We start from the raw sequence: 18,769 nt of genomic DNA, 5'->3' as shown, positions 1-18,769 counted from the left end.
AAATTACATAATATAAAATTAATTTGTGTTTTACTTTTTATTACTATTTTTAACATATTCGTGTTTAAAAAGTATTTTTTGCCAAGATCAAAATAGAGATGTTTTTTAGTTTTATTCTCAAATGTTGTGTCGCCTACAAAACATTTGCTACGTTCAAATCTTACCACTGATCCGCAACACGGCTACTCCATCTTCTTCAATCCGCATACATCAATCGCAGAAAAAGAAGAAACGATCCAGAATACGTAATTGAACTGGGACTTTGATTCTTCGTAGCTCGTCTACGTCGTACGAGGTAGGTGTTAACTTCCACTGGATTTTGTTGATGACGTCCAAGTGTTCGATGAAATGCCCGTCTGAAAAGAATTTGTGTTTTTCCATTGCAGGTTGAATGGAGGGTCTGAGAAAGATGGCGCGGTGCGGTTTCGTGTTCTCCGGTAAACTTCGGCGGTTGTACGGCACGAAAGTGGACCTGAGAAAGCTGCGGCCGATGATTCTGAAGAGAATCGATAAACGGGCACAGGGTTACCCGGTTCGCGCAATGGTTCCGGTTGCCAACGAGGTTCTCCAAGCCAGGAATGTTCTCATCCATGGCATTTCTACCCTCCTTGACTTCCTTCCTCTCACGGCTTGCAAGTGAGTCAATTATTCTTTTTTTTTTTTTTGGAGTGGGTTGTGAATGCATTTTGATTTACACTAGTGATGCACATTTTTATTGAGTATAATTTTGATATGTAAAGATAGTAGTCGACTTGAGCATGTTACCTCTCCTAAGGAGTACCTATGTCTGTAGCAAAAAAAATGATCTTAAATGACTTTTAAAGTATTTTTACGAGACACGGGACCTCCTGTCAACATTTGATGACATTTTAAAAAGTCTTTACACTATTAGTGTATTTTAAATAAATTCCTTTTTCTTATTTAGTGCTGATCTGATCTGATACTAGTAGAATATTTCCAATTTGTTGGTTTTATATTAGAGCTTAATTTGAATTTGAGTGTTACAAATCAGACAAAAAAAGAAGAACATTAAGCAGTTTCTTTGGTTCTTAAATGTGATTATGGTTATTTTTTAATTTGGCACTCGTGCTTTATTGTAACTCCATGACTTTACTTTCTTATAATGACAAAAACGAGGTGAGTGAATTTCAAAACTATTGAATATTTATAGGGATCAAGTTGAAAGCTTTTGTCGTATAAATTTGATATTGAAAATGGATGTTAACAACAAGGACCATGCAACTCGATTTTATTTTAGTTCTAGTATTCGGGACTGTTACTCTAAATTTGATGTGGGTGCTTTTGCATTAGGCAGCTTCTTCTGCACTGATATGTCATCAAATAAATTTGTAATCTTGTTCATACAATCATTGATTAACACAGGACTTGTTTTTATCCTTTTTTTTGTTGGTTTAAATATCCATTGAAATAGTAAAATGATGGAATAAAACGCTGAGGTTTTCTTGGTAAAAGAACTGAAGATTCATAACATTAGCTCGCTATAATATATGTGAACAAACAATTGTATTTTTTCTGGTGGTTATAAATGATAAATGCTGTCAGTAACGACGTCTTGGTTGTTTCTACTTAAAATGATAAAGTTGTTATTGTAAGTCTTTTGTGCAGTCGTATTCTTATCTCTTATATAATTTATTTGTAGATTCTGTCCAGAGATATATATTGGTGAGCAGGGACATTTAATTCAGACTTGCTGGGGTTACAAGCATCGTGCCAAAAACCGGGTTCATGAGTGGATCAAAGGTGGTTTGAATGATATACTTGTCCCTGTTGAAACATTTCACCTGAACTACATGTTCCAAAGTGTTATTAGGCACAATGAAAGGTTTGACTTTGATCGCATTCCGGCTGTTGTTGAGCTGTGCTGGCAAGCAGGGGCTGATCTCCAGGAGGAAAACCTTAATTCAAGTAGCTGGAACTTGGAGGCTGCCAGTGAAAGTGTGCCTGAATCCCAACATTTGTTACCAGACGATCTTGCCTCTACAGCTAATAAAACATTAACTGCTTGGGAGACTCTTAGGTCTGGGGTGGAGAAGTTGTTGTTGGTTTATCCAGTAAAAGTTTGTAAATATTGTTCTGAGGTTCATGTTGGGCCATCTGGCCATAAAGCTAGGCTCTGTGGGGTTTTCAAGTATGAGGGTTGGAAAGGAGCTCACTTTTGGATGAAAGCTAATGTGGATAACTTAGTGCCCCCAAAGATGGTATGGAGACGAAGGCCTCAAGATCCTCCTGTACTTGTGAATGAAAGGAAAGACTTTTATGGGCGTGTTCCAGCTGTATTGGATCTGTGCTCAAGAGCTGGTGCCGTTGTGCCTAAAAAGTATAATTGTATGATGAAGTTGCAAGGTTTGTCTGGTCCTGCCAATAATATTTTTTTTGGGATCACTAGAGAACCAAACTTTTGAAAGCAACAGTAAGTTGAATTGTAGGTCAGGTCGGACTCAGGGCCTGGGTCAGTGACAGTTTAGGGCGAAATCTGACATGTCATTACTTCCAGCTGCAATTTTTTTCCATAAGTTCAAGGTTGTCTAGCATATCTGATTATGAATCCATGTGCCTCTTCTTATCTTGCTGTAATCTTCTGCTGCATGTAGCAAGCTAGAAATTTGGTTCCTATATCTCGTATCACCCAAAATATTTCTGCAGAGAAAATCAAAATCTCTACATATATGATGTGGCAGGACTTATTGGACCGGCTCCTCAGGTGGAAGCAAAAGATATTTTCGTGTCCTACTTCTCCATCAAAGATCCCAGTTATTTATCTCGTTTGACTAATTTTGTCCTTTGAGTAATCACAAGTCCATAATAATTCATCCGGGAAATATTGCATTGTGTAAATGTTTGTAACAAGTACATTGCTGTAAAAATTTGAAAGGGCTGTGTAAAACTGAAATTTCTCATTTCTCGAGATACTTTCCTAACAAAAGCGTTTATTTCCTGTTTACTATCAACTATCTACTAGTTTAGTTATTGTTTATGACTTCTGGTCGAAATCGAGGAATAAGATTGTAATAAAATACATATACATGTCTAACAAACAATATTGAAATCTTTTTGGATGATTTTTTCATCGATAGATATAACTGTACATTTTTTTTTGCGGATGACATCTTTCCATAATGGATGTGATAGTTGGAGATTTTGTATTAACTAGAAATAAAAACATTTGATAATATATAAGTTGGTGTAAACATTACTTTATGAGAGTCAGTGTTGTAAGATATCAGGTAAATTTAAAGTCCACTTCTTATTTTAACAATGTTAATGAACTTGAAGCTGAAACATTAACTTTAGAAAGAGAGAGTGGGTGACACTTGTCCCTTTATCTTCTATTATTGAAGGTTTGTTTATAGGTTCAAATATGTTTAAACATCGAAGGTCAATTGTAACTCATCTAGTTTTCCCTCTTATTATATACTTTTTTTATGATTAAGCAACCAAAATCAAAACAGCTAATATCTCGAATATGATAATCCTAGTAATGTCAATAGACTTAGTGGTGAAATATTAACACTAGAAAGACCAATAACAATCTGTTAGGCTTTTGCTACTGCTGGTGCGTTAGGGTTTTGAGAAAGGGGCACCGTTTGAGTTGCTTCAGGATTAGGGTTTGTATTGCGTGGAGTGCTAGCATTGGGCTCGAGGCGTGGGGAAGCTGCACCATCTGTGAGTGGGACACGTGGCACACTACTGTTGGCTCCGTCAGGAAGCGTGTTCAGGCAATTAAGAGGCGTGGGAAGGGTTTGCTGGTGCACGTGGGGCTCGAGGCGTGGGGAAACTGCACCGCTTGTGAGTGGGACACGTGGCGCACTGCTGTTGATTCTATCAGAACGCGTGTTGATGTGATTATGAGGCATGGAGATGGCCTGCTGGTGGGGCGCGTGAGCGTGAGGCTCAATGCTAGCTAAGTCCGTGTGATTTGTGAGTGTAACACATGGCGTGTTTTCATTGGTTTCCTGGTACGGTGAGTTCAGAGCGTTCTGATTTGGGTTGGGAGATGAGTTAAGTGGTGTTGGAAGTGCCAAGTTCTTGGATTTGGTAGAAAGACCCGAGTGTTCTTCCGCAGGTCCTTTGAAAGGTCTGAGCAGCGAAACGTGAAAAACTGGGTGGACTCGCGCCGACGATGGCAGTTGAAGCTCATATGCGACGGAGCCGATGCGGCATAAGACCTGGTATGGGCCTGAAAAACGCGGGCCAAGCTTTTGGTGTGTTCGTCGTTCCAATGAGTGTTGTCGGTAGGGTTGTAGGCATACCCACACCCAGTCTCCTGGTTCAAAACTACGGTTTGTGCGATGACGATTAGCTTGGTCACACATGCGCTGGCGTGTGCGACGCAAGTGCTCCCCGAGGTCGTGGAGGATGATGGTGTGCTCTGATAGTGTCTCGTGGATGGAGGTTCCAGCGTTTGGGATGCTTAAGAAGTCAACTACTGTGGGTGGTTTTCGACCGTACAACGCATGGAACGGGGAGGTTCTTATAGCCGAATGGTACGTTGTATTATGCCAAAGTTCTGCCAAGTGAAGATATTTGTACCACTTGTTTGGTTGGTTTCCCACAAAACATCTCAGGTAGGCCTCTAAGCCGCGGTTCAGTACCTTTGTTTGACCGTCCGTTTGGGGATGGTATGATGAACTAAATTTTAACGTTGTTCCTTGTGCTTTGAACAGGTGCTTCCAGAATGTGCTAACAAACAAGGGGTCGCGATCTGAAACGATGGTTTTTGGTAGTCCATGGAGGCGACAAATTTCTACTGAGAAACGCTTGGCTAGTTGTTGGGCCGTGAAGTGTGTGGGCAAAGCGATGAAGTGCGCATATTTTGTGAGTCTGTCGCACATGACCCAAATGACCGAGTGTCCGGCTGAGACTGGAAGGTGAGTAATAAAATCCATTGATATATCCTCCCATAATTGTTTTGGAATTGGTAATGGTTGCAGTAAACCCTGAGTTTTGGTTGGCATATATTTATTTTTTTGGCTTATATTTATTTTTTTGGCATATGGAGCATTGTTGGACAAAACGATGGACGTCTTTAGTCCATTTCGGCCAGTAGAATGAAGCGGCTATGCGTTTGAGGGTTGGTTTGATGCTGGAATGGCCGCCATAAGGGGAAGCATGAAACTCTGTCATAATGCGCTGACGGAAATCAGTTGATGCTGGCACGAATATTTGATGGCGAAAAAAGAGTAAACTGTGGCTAGTGGAGAACAGGTCTGGCTGTTGTTGACTGCTTGTGCAAGCGTGGACCACTTCCTGGCCTTTTGTGGTGGCAAAAAAGTTTGGAGTTCTTGAATAAGTTGCGGGATTGGGGACGACACTGCAAGCAGTATGAGAGTGGAATCCTGACCTTGCCTTGAAAGAGCATCAACCACGACATTTTCCTTCCCAGGTTGGTAAATAATTTGAAAATCATATCCCTGCAATTTATCAGTCCATTTCTGTTGTTCTGGGGTTTGAATGGTTTGGGAGAGGAGTGTGTTTAGGCTCTTTTGATCTGTTATGATTCTGAAATGTTGTCCTATGAGGTATTGACGCCATTTTTTTACTGATTCTGTTATGGCATACATCTCCTGAACATATACGGAGGAAGCTTGGAGCTTGGGATTCATCTTTTTGCTGAAAAAAGCCAGTGGTTGTCCTGATTGGCTAAGGACGGCTCCTATGACAACTGCTGAGGCATCTGTTTCGAGCACAAAGGCAGCTTAAAATCTGGAAGGTGTAGTGTAGGCATTGTCTTCATCTGTAATTTTAATTTTTTGAATGCTTGTTGCGCGAGCTCAGTCCATGTAAATTTGTGGTGTTGTAATAAGTCGGTGAGAGGAGCGGCGAGAGTGGCGTAGTGATTTATGAATTTCCTGTAAAATCCAATGAGGCCGAGGAAACCCCGTAATTCCGTGAGTGATCGTGGTTGAGGCCAATCGTGTATGGCTTTGACCTTCTCTGGGTCTGGTTGGACTCCCTGAGCAGAAATAATGTGACCCAAGTAACTAACTTCCGCGGTTGCGAAACTGCATTTGGAAAGCTTGGCAAAAAATTGTTGAGTGTGTAGCACTTCCAATATAGTTTGTAGGTGAGCAATATGGTCCTGCAAACTTGGACTATAAATCAAAATATCATAAAAAAAACTAAGACAAACCGGCGGAGGTATGGTCTGAGAAGATCATTCATTGCTGCCTAAAAAGTAGAAGGAGCGTTAGTTAAACCAAATGGCATGACTAAGAATTCATAGTGGCCATCTATAGTGCGGAACGCTGTTTTGTGAGTGTCTTCTGGGAGAAGCAGTATTTGGTGGTACCCTGAGTGTAGGTCTATTTTAGTAAAAACAGTAGTTGAGCCTAACTCATCGAGCAGTTCATCAATTGTGGGAATGGGAAAGTGGTCACGAATGGTGGCTGCATTTAAGGCTCTGTAATCCACACAGAAACGCCATGTTCCATCTTTTTTTTATTAAGAGCACCGATGAAGAGAATGGGCTTGTACTGGGTTGAATAATGCCCTCTTGCAACATTTCTGAGATCAATGTTGTAATAACTTACTTGTGGTGATGTGGGTAGCGGTATGGTTTCACTTTGATTGGTGGGGTATTAGATAACAGGGGAATATGGTGCTCATGTGGTCTCTGTGGAGGTAACCCTCTAGGTTTTTGAAAGATACATTGGTATTCCTGAAGAAGGGATTTGATGGGTGAGGGTAGGTGGGATAAAGGGGATGCAGGATTATCAATGGTAGTGGCTAAGGTTGTATGGGAGCGGTGTTGGGTGTCCACCGATAGAAGGTGTAAAGAGGAAATAGAGTTATTGGATAGATAGTGGCAAAATTGGTGATAAGTGGTAGCTGATGGGTTGGGTGAGTGGGTGGCTTGCAACGTAATATGTTGGTTGTTATGGGTAAACTCTACGCTGGGGATTGAGAAATCTGCTTGGATGGACCCTAGCGTGCTCAACCATTCCACGCCCAAAACAACATCCGCACCTTCAATGGGAAGAAGGTGAAAGGGAATAGTGAAGGTAAAGTTCTGGAGAGATATGCCCACCAATGGACAAATACCCTGACACTTAATGAACGCATTTCCAACCATTACCGAGAGGGGTGGGTTAGGGGATATGGCTAAGTTTAAATGGTGGGCAATACATGGTTGAAGAATGTTCTGGGAGCTTCCCGAGTCAATAAGGACGGTAACAGGGAGGTGATGAATTAAACCTGTGAATTTAAGGGTTTTTGGGGAAATAGTACCAGATAGGACTTGAGGTGAAAGGTGGAAGTGAATAGTGTTGGTGTGGTCATGTGTGGGGGAAATCTCCTCCTTGGGTTCAGCTAGGAGTTATGGGTCATCTAAAAGGAAGCTTCAAAGCCCTTGTGAAGGATTGTCAATCTGTGAGTAGGTGGTTATTGTGTAGCCATTTAAACCATGAGAGAGTGTCTCCCTGCATATGAAATTCCACCATAGGAATGCGTTGGTCCAGGGGGATTTGATAGAAGGAGAAATATTGGTCTGCTTGAAAAAGTCAATCCAGTGGATTTGTACCATCAAAGAAGGATAGGTTGAGTGTTGGTGGTCGTATGGAAGGGGTGGTGGATGGTTGCTGGTTTGAGTGATTGGAATGAGGGCTACTTTGCTGGTTCATGTGTGGAATTTTAGTCTCCGTTTGAGTCAAGAGAGCAACCTGATCCAGGATGGACGTGAAGGTAGAGTGAAGGTGGTCATTCTGAGCCTCTAAGGTAGATTGTATGCTAGTGTTTTCTGCCAGTTGGCTTTGGATGTCGGTGAGATTTGTTTGGATGTTGGCTAATGCCTCGTTCAGATCTTTTGATGGAGGTTGGGGGGCCATGGTAGGAACAATGAAAGTACCAAATTGTTAGGCTTTTGCTACTGCTATTCTAAAACTAGGGTTTACCAAAAACTTCTCTGCCTTCTTTCATATTACTTAGTCCCCTATAAGGGTAAAAAAGGGTCATGAGCCTTACAAAACCTTTCAATAATAAAAAACATAATAATAATAAAATGACAGACATTTCCTAAAGACACATGAGTTTATCCTATTATAAAGTTTTTCATCCAATTGGGTTGTCTTTTTGGTCTTGTGCTTGTGTATGGGCCCAGTCTAACACAATCACGGTAAGTGAATGGAAAAAAATGTTGTTAATGCTTTTTTCCATTTTATTCTATATTGTACTTTATTTATTTTTATTATAAAGTAATTTTTAACATATCAATAAAATTAATTAATTCAGTTAAATTTGTTAAAAAAATGTTATTAATGTATCAAATTTCTTCTCATTAGTAATTACTTTTAAAATTATCTTGTTATCCATTAAGAAAAAAACTTATGATAAATCTAATATTTCATAAAAATTATAAAATGCAAAATAAATTTACCATTGATTTCTTCTAACATTTGTCTTGTACTAAGGATCAAAGGAGTATTTGTTTTGCTTTTCAAAAATAATTTGTTTTTATAGTTTAGATTACACATCTCATTTAGCCTAGATTTATCCCATCATTCAGTTCCTATTAATCAGTTGCCATTTGCCAGTTTTTATTGTACACTGATGTTTGCAATTCTAAGATTGGTTTGGTAATAAGTTTAATGAAGGTAAAAGAAAAGAAACTTTGTAATTGGACTTCTATCTACCCATTTTTATGTGAAATGACAAAAATATCTTTAAATAAAAGATAATGTGGATAAAAATACATTCTAGAATTTTCTTTTCACAATACTTTTCTAGATTTTGATTTTTGGAACACTTTCCTAAATTTTAGAATTCTTTTTCTAGAATACGTTTTTAGATTTTGTTTCTTGGAAAATGACATTATTAGAAAAATGAGATTTTAATTTTCAAATTTTATTTCATAATTTTATTTCCAGAACACGATAATTTATTTTGAATTATTTTTTCATAATAAAAATTTTTAGTTCTGGATTTTCATTTTTAAAATAAAAGACATTTTGGAAACTTAAAAGTGTATAAAGTGCATATTCAGAAAAATTGGGTGTAGGAAGAATTTGACGAATGATTAATGCATGTTATTTTGGAAGAATAATGATATACAAATATGAACTCAAGAGATCGCCAAAACGTGTATGAGAATTCTGATAATAAAAAATAAAATAATACTAATGTTTGTTTCATTTCATCTCGACGAAATATTATGTGTTAAATTTAACTATTTTATCTTGATATTTATTCTTCTTAATTATAGTGGTTGCATCTGAACATACGAGAAATTTTTTTATTTTGTCTTCATTCTGATTTTCTTTATTTTGTCCTCAAAGATATTTTTCGTAGAAGAGAAGCCTAAATTGTTAAAAATGGTAGCAGCCACTTCAGATTGGCCGCTCATTATTCGTTTATTTCGTCATTTTGTACTCAATTTAATGGCAGAGATTCCCACAAAATTCAGTGATTCTCCTTAACAAATAATAAACAAGCAAAGCCAACCAATATTGCACTTCAAGCTCTACTATTCTGAGGTTGTCTGTGTTAGCTATTATCATTCATTTAATCAATTTTAAAAGAAAATTTGAATTCTAAAGTTGTAAAAATCTGATTAAACATTTATTAAATAATGACTTTTCTCTGATGTTTTTTCTTTCAATATGATCACTGATGCTACTTATGCTATCTGTTGCTGTTGCTGTTAGTTAACCAAGTGAATGTGATTTATGTAAATTGGTGAAAGTAGCAAACGGTATCAAGAAATGACAGATTCTTTCAAAAGACATAACAAGCACACTAAGTAAAATAATGTTGTTTAGTCTTTTAACTCTGATGCATGAAACTGATAATGTAAAAAAAGTTTCAACACTTTATAGTTAGTATACCTAGGATTATGTTCATGCATATCCACTACTGCTAACTGTCCCCTTAAACACATAGAGACAGTCTCCATTTTCAACTCCATGCCACCTGAGGCTACAACTATCACGCATGATCCTCTGCCTGTGTATAAACAAATAGTCATCAGCAGGCAGAATCTTTCTGCTTATCAGTAACTGCTTCAAGTCATTCACTGTGTTTGCATCCCTCATCTCCAATGGAATGGTGGCTGCATTAAGCAAGCTAGAGGAAGTTTGTACCACCAAGCTTAACTTCCTTGTGGGAGGTTCATCTCTTGATCGATTCATGGTCTTGAGGAACACAACAATTTCAGAAAATTCCCGAATGCTATATTCACTTAAGGTTCTAAAATCTTCATCCAGTTCAGTCCCTGAAAAGTAGAGTGTCATTCTTTTGATGGGGGTGCTATCAAGAATGTGAATTTTTTCCTTCAAGCTGCGAACAGTGTCAGTTCTGTCCACCTCAATGTTGAGCTTTTTAGCTGAAAATTTCACTGTGATTTGCATTTTGTTAGGGTGTGGCTCTACTGGTTTGATGGTGAGGTCAATTTTTGTACCTTCAGTGACTATTGGATAATCATCCATGTCTAATCCATCAACTAGTTCCCACCCAGTAACTGAAAGGACTTGTGAAGCCACTGGAACCCCATGAAGTTGCTCTATTTTCCTCTTGATTGCTAGAACTGTTTCTTGGGCACCAACTTCAATGAAAAATTGGTTTGCTCTTGTGACAATAGCAACTCTCATTGTGGAGCCTGATGCTTTTGGGCAGGAAAAAGGGAAACGAGAGCAGAAAGTTAGAGCAGCTTTAATTTACACAAATAGTACGTCCAATGTGTCAGTAACAAACTATGAGGACAATTAAAATGATTGGTTAGCCTCATGAGATTCTGCATGCAAAAGGATGTAATTTGTTAAAAACATGTTAAAGATATGAGCATTCCACAACTTTACAGAATGTGGGGCTTAATCTCAATTCACGCAAAACACCTCTCTATATTCTCAGCTGTCTTTGAAACTGCATTCTCCCAAATTGACTAGTCACTCTGTAGTTATAAGGCACAAAGAAAACATCAGAATGAAGCAAGAAAAGCTAGAATTGAGTTTTATCACAAGTTTTCAATTTTAGAATCAGTTTGCCATTTTGGGATAAATACATGGCTGTAGAATTGTAGCATATATTGAGATTTTTGCACAAATTAGTATATTAATCAGCAATCATTCTGCTATAATTTAGGTGGTGTTCTTGTAGCATATTTTACAACTTAGAACTTCCAAGCAAGTAACAAATCTTAAATTCTGTACATTCTTCTCCTACTTATGCTTACACAGTTCAATTAAATGATTAGGGAACTTCAAGTCAATTTTCTTACGGTCTCTCTCTGTTAGAAAAACACATTGTTCATATTTGAAATTTGTGTGCAGGATATTGAAACATAGAAGAAAATCACTTTGGTTTTATTGATTAGAAATACTAAATAAAGTACAAACTAAGTATTTATCCAACATATAAGACTAACTATGTTGGCTAACAAACTATCCAATATAATTGAATTAGTTGTAATTAACTTTAAGCTAACTAAAATATAACAAAATTAGTTCTAACTAACTATAAACTAAGTACAATGAGTTAATACTCTCTCAATACAACTTATATGTCTCTAATGCTCAACTTGAATTAAAGATAATGAAAGATAGGAGTTGTGACTAGTTTTGTTAGTAAGTTGTTAATCTTATTTGATTTGACTTGAATTTGATTTGATGGGAAATGTATAACTGGTTTTGAATTTATTATATCTCACGACGGAAAAAATCATAAATATTGTAGACTTGTTAATAACATGCCCAATAATGTTTTATTGGCGTAAATTTAAGACCATAAACAACTTGGAATTATATGAAAAAAGATTATGAAACACTCAACTCATAATGTTTTTTCATCTTGTAAAGCTAAAGAAAAAACTTTAAATATTTAACCTATAACTTTAGAGAATCTATCATTAAGTTCATAAGAGAAGAAAACAACATATATTATCTTATTGAACATTTTTAGAAAAATGTTGAATTCCTCCATAAACACGACTACACATAAATTTCAAATTGGTAAACGAGTTGAGTAACATGTAATAAAACTTGTGAATAACAAATCAATTTCTTTCTATCAGACCATTCTTCCTTACACTCTAAAACTACTTCATACACCTCCTGTTATACTAAAATAATAAAACTAACCTTTTAAAATCTTCACATTTTTCAAAAATATTATCTAAATTACAATAAAAGGCTTCCAGAAATATTTCAGAAAAAAATTGATTTCTAAATGAAGAATCTAGAATAAACTTTAAAATACATAATCCAAAATAATTACTTCATATTATTCGTTCCAAAATATTCCGTAAATTTATCATTACATAATCACATTTTCAAAAAATGCTTTTCCAGAATATATATATATATATATATATATATATATATATATATATATATTATATCATATATTTTCACAAATCTCACATATTTCTTTTTGTCACCAATCCACTATCTTCCCTTCCCTTTTCTTCCTCTTTATTTTTGTGTCATTTTATTTTTATGTACAATTAGTATTTACATTTATGAAACATTATTTCTAGAAATACTATTATATAATGATGGGTTTATATGAAGTGTTCCAAAATAAATAATTTGAAATAGTTAAATACTAATTCTAGATATTACAATTCAGAATTTTTTTTGTTAGACTGAATAACACTTTTTGTAAAATGTAACAACATTGATAAGTTATTTTTATTATTTTATTATTTTATTACTTTAATGGAAAGGTGTCAAAAAGCAATCATGGGGTGGGGTGCATGAACCAATTTCTCTGAATTGATATGTGAAATGTCCACTGATTTGTTGGAACCGGTTTTTAAGGTTCAAACATATTCCTTTAGGACATGCCTTCAACAAGACATAAGAAAAAATTATTAATGTATAAGACTTGTTCTTGCAACCAAAAATTCTATGATTAAAATTTAAACATTAAATTTAATTTAATCTCATGAAATGATTAAGATTTAAACATTAATTTAATTTAATCTCATAAAATTAGTTTATACGATCATGTTCTATATGCTTATATATTATAAATGTTTTTATTTTTATTTAATGTAGAATTTTCAACATAATCTCTCATATTAGATTAGTTAATTTATATGTAAGAACATATATTGAGAAGAGAACAAAAATAAGGTGCAAATTGAATATTTATACAACATACAGCAGACAACATAATACAATTAGTTTAACTAACTATAAACTAAGAACATTAAGTTTGGGTCAATCACCTCTAAAAGAATGATTAAGGAGTTTTCATGTAACATAGATAAGTATAATAATAGAAAATAAGTACAAAAAAGTGCGTTACATACGTGCAAGTGCAGTGATTGATGGCGGAGTAAATCCAATAGCAGCAACAACAACTTTACCCTGCAGCTACTTGTAAGAGTTTTAAGACTACAAAGCAATTTAAATATATAATAAAGAACATATTACATTGACACTACTTAAACCTTTTCAAATTATATTTAAAACATTACACCTATCTCTTAGAAAGTGTAATAATTTTTACTCATAAATTAAGTATTTAATCCTTTTAGGTATTATTTACAAAAATAACTTTATTTGCCATTTATATAATGCAAATATTTATTAATGTAATTATTAAATATAATTAATGTACTTATTAAATATAATTAATTCAATAATATTATTAAATATTGTATTTGGTAAGTATATTATATTTGTTAAATTAATAAATAGAATACAAATTTATTAAACATGTAGTTTTTATTTGAACATACACAAAATAATGTACTGTTATTAAATAAAATAACTATTACAAATAAACGTGTCTATCTAATTGAGTGTTTTTGTTCGAGTCTACTCAATTTGTCTAAGTCTACCCATAATTTCAACTTTAAACCACCAAAATTTAAAGAATTATGTACTAATTCATTCACATATATAGATTATGAGAGAAAGTTATTAAATCATAAAATTATGATGTCATTTATAAAATATATTCAATTAATATTATATTCGTTAACTTTAATATATATATTGAACTTATTAAATGAGATATGAATATATATATATATATATATATATATATAATCTCTATGTATTTATCACACACCTCCCTTACACACAATATCTTAAGTATTATTTTTTAAAAAAAAATTATCTTTAATTTTAACCATGTATTTAAAAATATCGTTTAATTATTAATACTCATAAAACATGTTTTAGTAAATTGAGTATTGTAAATAAAAAAATGTGATTGAGATAGATGAAATAGCTAGAAATGGTCAGGTTACTCGATAGAAATTATTCCCAGACAAAACTGGTAGACACTTTGTGCAAAAAATGTTATTATTAAAAATTATGGTTCAAAGCAATTATAATATAATTCATATTTCGTAATTTTAAAACTATGTAAATATTTTTATATGTTATAAATGAATTTAATATAGTATGTTTCCAATTATGTGTTATTTTAGGAAATGTATAGGTAATTAATATACATTAAGATTTATCATCGACCTTTGTTGGTGAAATAAATTATTGGGCGCATAAGTTTATTAAATGATTCATACGAGTTAGTGATAAAAAAATACTTAAAATAAATAATAAAAGCATTATTTAATATTTGAGTTTTCTTCGCTAATTCTCACTTTCTTTTCTCTCACTTTCCACCTCAACAATTTTTATTTTTTTTTTATGTTTTTTCTGATTTTTTTTTTTCAAATCTCATTTCTTTCATAATTTGATAATACTCTATATTAGCTAAGAGTCAGAGGTCATTTCTACCTGTTAAGGTCTTTAAACATAATAAGTTCTTATTTATTAAAGATTTTGTTTCTCTTATTTTTCTTATGATGTTGCCTTCAGGATGGGTTAGTTGTTAAAAGTGATCATCTCAATTTCGTTGAGTTAATACTGAAATTTGGTGATGTTTAGATACCTTGTTCTAGGTATCTAGATTTTGAGGAATTTTCTTCCTTGATACAAAATTTTCTTAGAATAAGAAATTTTAGATAGGGAAATTATTTATATTTTTAATAGAACCTTAGGATAGATGATTTGGATGAGAAATTAATCTAGTAACTTGATTATACATGATAAAGTATAAAGTTTTTACTAAATTGAGTTTTTTATTGTTTTGATGAGTTTATGAGTTTGAATGATTAAGATTGAATTGAAAGGAATGAAGGATGATGTTTTAACAAATCATGATTTTGAATTGTTTAGAAATTGTATTATTAGAATAATTTTTTTAAAAAATATGAAAGTAGATTTGATTATGTTGATGAAGTTGATTTTCTGATATTTTCATTCAAGCGAGTCAATTCTCACTAATGCTTTGTTTGGATTAGAGAGTGAATTTGAGATGGTTTGAAAGGAAAATGTAAAGAAAGTTATAATGCTTGGATTAAGATAAATAGAGTGGAAAGTGTAGGAAAAGTTTATGAAAGTTTGTGAGTGATGTGATGGGGGTGATTAAAATTATATTTTTTTTAATTGATAAAAATATAAGTTTACAAATTTATCCTTATATTTTAAAATTATTAAAAAAAATAATTTGATTGATTTATTTATAAATTATAATTATTTTTAACTAAAATATTATTTAAATATTTATAATTATAAATATTTGATAAAAATTTATTTTTATATTAAATAACATTATTATTTTTATCTTTACTCTTTCGTAATTAATATAATTATTATATAAATTTATTTTTTTATTATTACAAAATATTTTTTATTATTATTTATATTTATAATTTATTATATATAATATGATTTATCATAAATTATTTTATTATATAATTTTAATTATATTTTTTATATTTAAATTATAATTCTTTTTAAATAAAAATAATAATAATTTTAATTTAAAATAAATGGGTAAAACAGTAAATTAATATTAATTAATTAAATATATATATATATATAACTTTCTTCGCACATTTGCGAATAAAGTTTTAAATGCAAAAGAATTCTCGATTTTCTTGTTTTTTAAATGTATAGTAAATAGGCGTTTTTCCACTCTCAGAAACAAACGGAGTCTAAAGCATAAATAACGTTAAATTCAACCTTGCTTTTAGCTCTGTTTTTGCTCAAGTGAATAAATTGTCACTAAAGAGAAAACAACATTGAAAATCAACATACCCTGCCAAATTTTTGCTTAATATATATATATATATATATATATATATATATATATATATATATATTCTTTCTTTTTTTCTTCTTAACTCTTCAATGGATTGAATTGTATATGAATGTTTATTTTAAAAGGAAAATGAATATTAAGTTGTAAATATAATTGATTTTTGTATTTTTGTTTAAATGAGTTATATTGGATGATGATACTTATTGAGATTAATAAAATTTGTATGAATTTGTGGTCATATATTTGGGATTATATGTGTAACTATTATTTGATTTGTGTTTTAAGTATTGACACTTATGTCGTAACAAATAACATTTTACTTCACTGATGATCTAAGTCATATAAACTAATATATCATGTGGTGAAAAGTTAAGGGGGGGAGTTCTTGCACACTATGACATATGTTGATGTACGACTTAGGTTGTATTGAACTTATTTGAGATTTTTTGGATGCACAATTTGAGTTGTATTGAACTTACCCTATGAGTTATTGCACACCATAACATACACGATTTGAGTTGTAATGAGCTAACCCTAATCCATTCTATTAGGTTTATTTGTAAATCTAAGTTTTATGTATTTAATCATATGTGAGTCTTTAGTAGGATATACTTAATACAACTTGTTGAATACCCTTGATTGTATAAATTCATGTGGTATATATTGTTGTTATTTGAAAGAATATAATTATATATATATACAATATACAAAATTAAATATTAGATACATTTATTTAATAATTCAAAAAATATTTAATTATACTATTAATAACAACATATAATTATAAATAATAAAAATAATAAAATAAAGTTATAATGTAAACAAAACATATATATTTATATAAATTAACAAATATATATAATAATAAATATTATTTTCATAAATCTTAATATATTTAATAAATTTATTTCAATTTAAAACAAAATTATTTTTTATTATAAAATAAGAGTAATTATGAATAATATATATTAAAAAAAACTCAAACCTACACAACAAAATATATCATAACTCATTATTAAAATATTTTTTAATAACAAGAGTAAATTTGTAAACTTACATTTTATACCTTTAAAATAATTTTTAAAATAAATAAATTCAAATTTCAATAAATCATCTTCACAAATTTACTCTATCATCCTTCAATCCAAACAATCTTACACCTCCTCACTTATCCACTTTTTTTTTTCTTTTTCACATCTCTACATCAATCCAAACCCATTAATGAAATCATAAAGTTGGAACAAATGTTAATATGAATTATAAGAAATATTGTTTAAAGTATGTAAAATGTAGAAATAATAGCACAGAAAATTAAAAGAAAAAAATAAATGCAATTTATTCCAATTTATTATGTACTAAAGGGACAGCTTATCTGAAAAAGGTTTCAGAATGATGCGAATGACCTTACACCTTACTGCCACTCAAAGAGATGCCACTTGTTTCTCCTTTTCCAACTATCTTACTTAATTTCTTTTTATCTTTTTCTCCTAATAATAATAATAATAATAATAATAATAATTATAATAATTATAATAATAATAATGTAACATTCCACTTCAAATTTGAGAGCCACACATTCAGTACACGTAAAATGGGTTATGATGAAAGTTTTACGTTACGGTTAAGGATTTACATTTTTAAGCATTGTACTTGCTGTGAGAGCGTCAAAGTTCATCCTTTTGTTTACGTATATTGTTTTTGTCCAGTGTTATTCTAATATTTCACATTTACATTTTAACCTAAATGTATTATAATATTGCATTCTTTTTTGTAGTTTTAACATGTTTCACTGTTACGAATTGATGGAACCAAACAAGAAATGGCTGTTCATTGTCCAAACATGCTTTTTGAGTCATGTAATGTTACTTCAGGAAATTTCTGGAGCGAACCATTTTTGGTTTCATTCACTCATATGATACAACTTATTTAACACTTCACAACGTACTAATTACACCTCCATTTTAGAAAAAAAAATCTAAATTTATACGATATTGCTTACTTTTTACTCTTTATTATGAATTAAACTTAATTTATTATCATAAATTAAAAAAATAGGTAAAATTGTTTCTATTTATATATTGAAAATTGATTTTATCTTTAATTAATTTAACATCCCTAAATGATTTTCATACATTGAAATATCTAATCTTGAGTTTGAAATTAAATATTTAGGGATAGTCCAAGAGTAGATCTAACGGTAATGAAGGTTGTCCAACCAACTAAAAATAAAAATCTTAAGGTAAAATAAATATGCAACAAATTAGGTATTTTCATTTTTTTGATTATATATACACATTAAATATGGTTCATCAATAATATAGCACATAACAACTGTATAAATAAGTGCATCAAACAAAAACAAAGTAATCAATCCAACATTTATTACACAACAAATACCATGACACTTACTTAAACTTCAGAGTATCGTTTACCATACCTCGACTGAAAGCCAAAACTTGAGACTTAAAAACGAGAAAAGGAAAAAAAAATGAAGGACAATCGAAGAGGAAAAATCAATTGTTCAACAAAATTATCCTTAACCTTGTATACAAGAACAATAATCCTTAACCTTGTATACAAGAACAATAGACACATAATATACTAACAATAACAACTATTATTAGGATACATATTAAAAATGAATTTTAACTTAACTTATCTTTAAAAAAAATATTTTTAAGATTAAGATTACTCT

The 18,769-nt window shown here is 31.9% G+C and overlaps 2 protein-coding genes and 1 long non-coding RNA gene across 4 annotated transcripts; 2 read left to right on the top strand and 1 right to left on the bottom strand.

The window, feature by feature from the left end:
* Positions 1-94: 94 nt before the first annotated feature.
* On the top strand, positions 95-2,962 carry LOC137835538 (APO protein 4, mitochondrial). Its single transcript, XM_068644087.1, has 3 exons — positions 95-295; positions 387-636; positions 1,661-2,962. Exons 2-3 carry the CDS (start codon positions 392-394, stop codon positions 2,421-2,423), a joined length of 1,008 nt encoding a protein of 335 aa, XP_068500188.1. The 5' UTR covers positions 95-295; positions 387-391; the 3' UTR covers positions 2,424-2,962.
* Positions 2,963-3,978: 1,016 nt separating this feature from the next.
* Positions 3,979-5,816, top strand: LOC137835534 (uncharacterized). Of its 2 annotated transcripts, none has more exons than XR_011085099.1 (3): positions 3,979-4,586; positions 4,686-5,404; positions 5,602-5,816. It is a non-coding gene; the product is annotated as an uncharacterized lncRNA (long non-coding RNA). The 2 variants fall into 2 exon arrangements; XR_011085098.1 differs by having other exon boundaries at positions 3,980-4,586; positions 5,606-5,816.
* A 4,035-nt stretch (positions 5,817-9,851) lies between these two features.
* LOC137834364 (polyubiquitin 11) lies at positions 9,852-10,601 on the bottom strand. The gene has a single exon (XM_068642420.1). The coding sequence runs from the start codon at positions 10,599-10,601 to the stop codon at positions 9,852-9,854; it is 750 nt and encodes a 249-aa protein (XP_068498521.1).
* Positions 10,602-18,769: the final 8,168 nt, after the last annotated feature.

The sequence above is a fragment of the Phaseolus vulgaris genome, chromosome 5 (assembly GCF_000499845.2).
Source record: "Phaseolus vulgaris cultivar G19833 chromosome 5, P. vulgaris v2.0, whole genome shotgun sequence".
NCBI lineage: Eukaryota > Viridiplantae > Streptophyta > Magnoliopsida > Fabales > Fabaceae > Phaseolus > Phaseolus vulgaris.
Note: the sequence above shows the minus strand (reverse complement) of the source record. Positions and strands in the feature narration are given on the sequence as shown.

What these genes read in the sequence shown, in the direction of transcription:
- LOC137835538 (XM_068644087.1), top strand. Translation starts at nt 392, where the DNA reads ATGGAGGGTCTGAGAAAGATGGCGCGGTGCGGTTTCGTGTTCTCCGGT. An exon ending in CTTCCTCTCACGGCTTGCAA is followed by an intron (nt 637 to 1,660) that starts GTGAGTCAATTA and finishes ATTTATTTGTAG; the next exon opens with ATTCTGTCCAGAGATATATA.
- LOC137834364 (XM_068642420.1), bottom strand. Translation starts at nt 10,601, where the DNA reads ATGAGAGTTGCTATTGTCACAAGAGCAAACCAATTTTTCATTGAAGTT.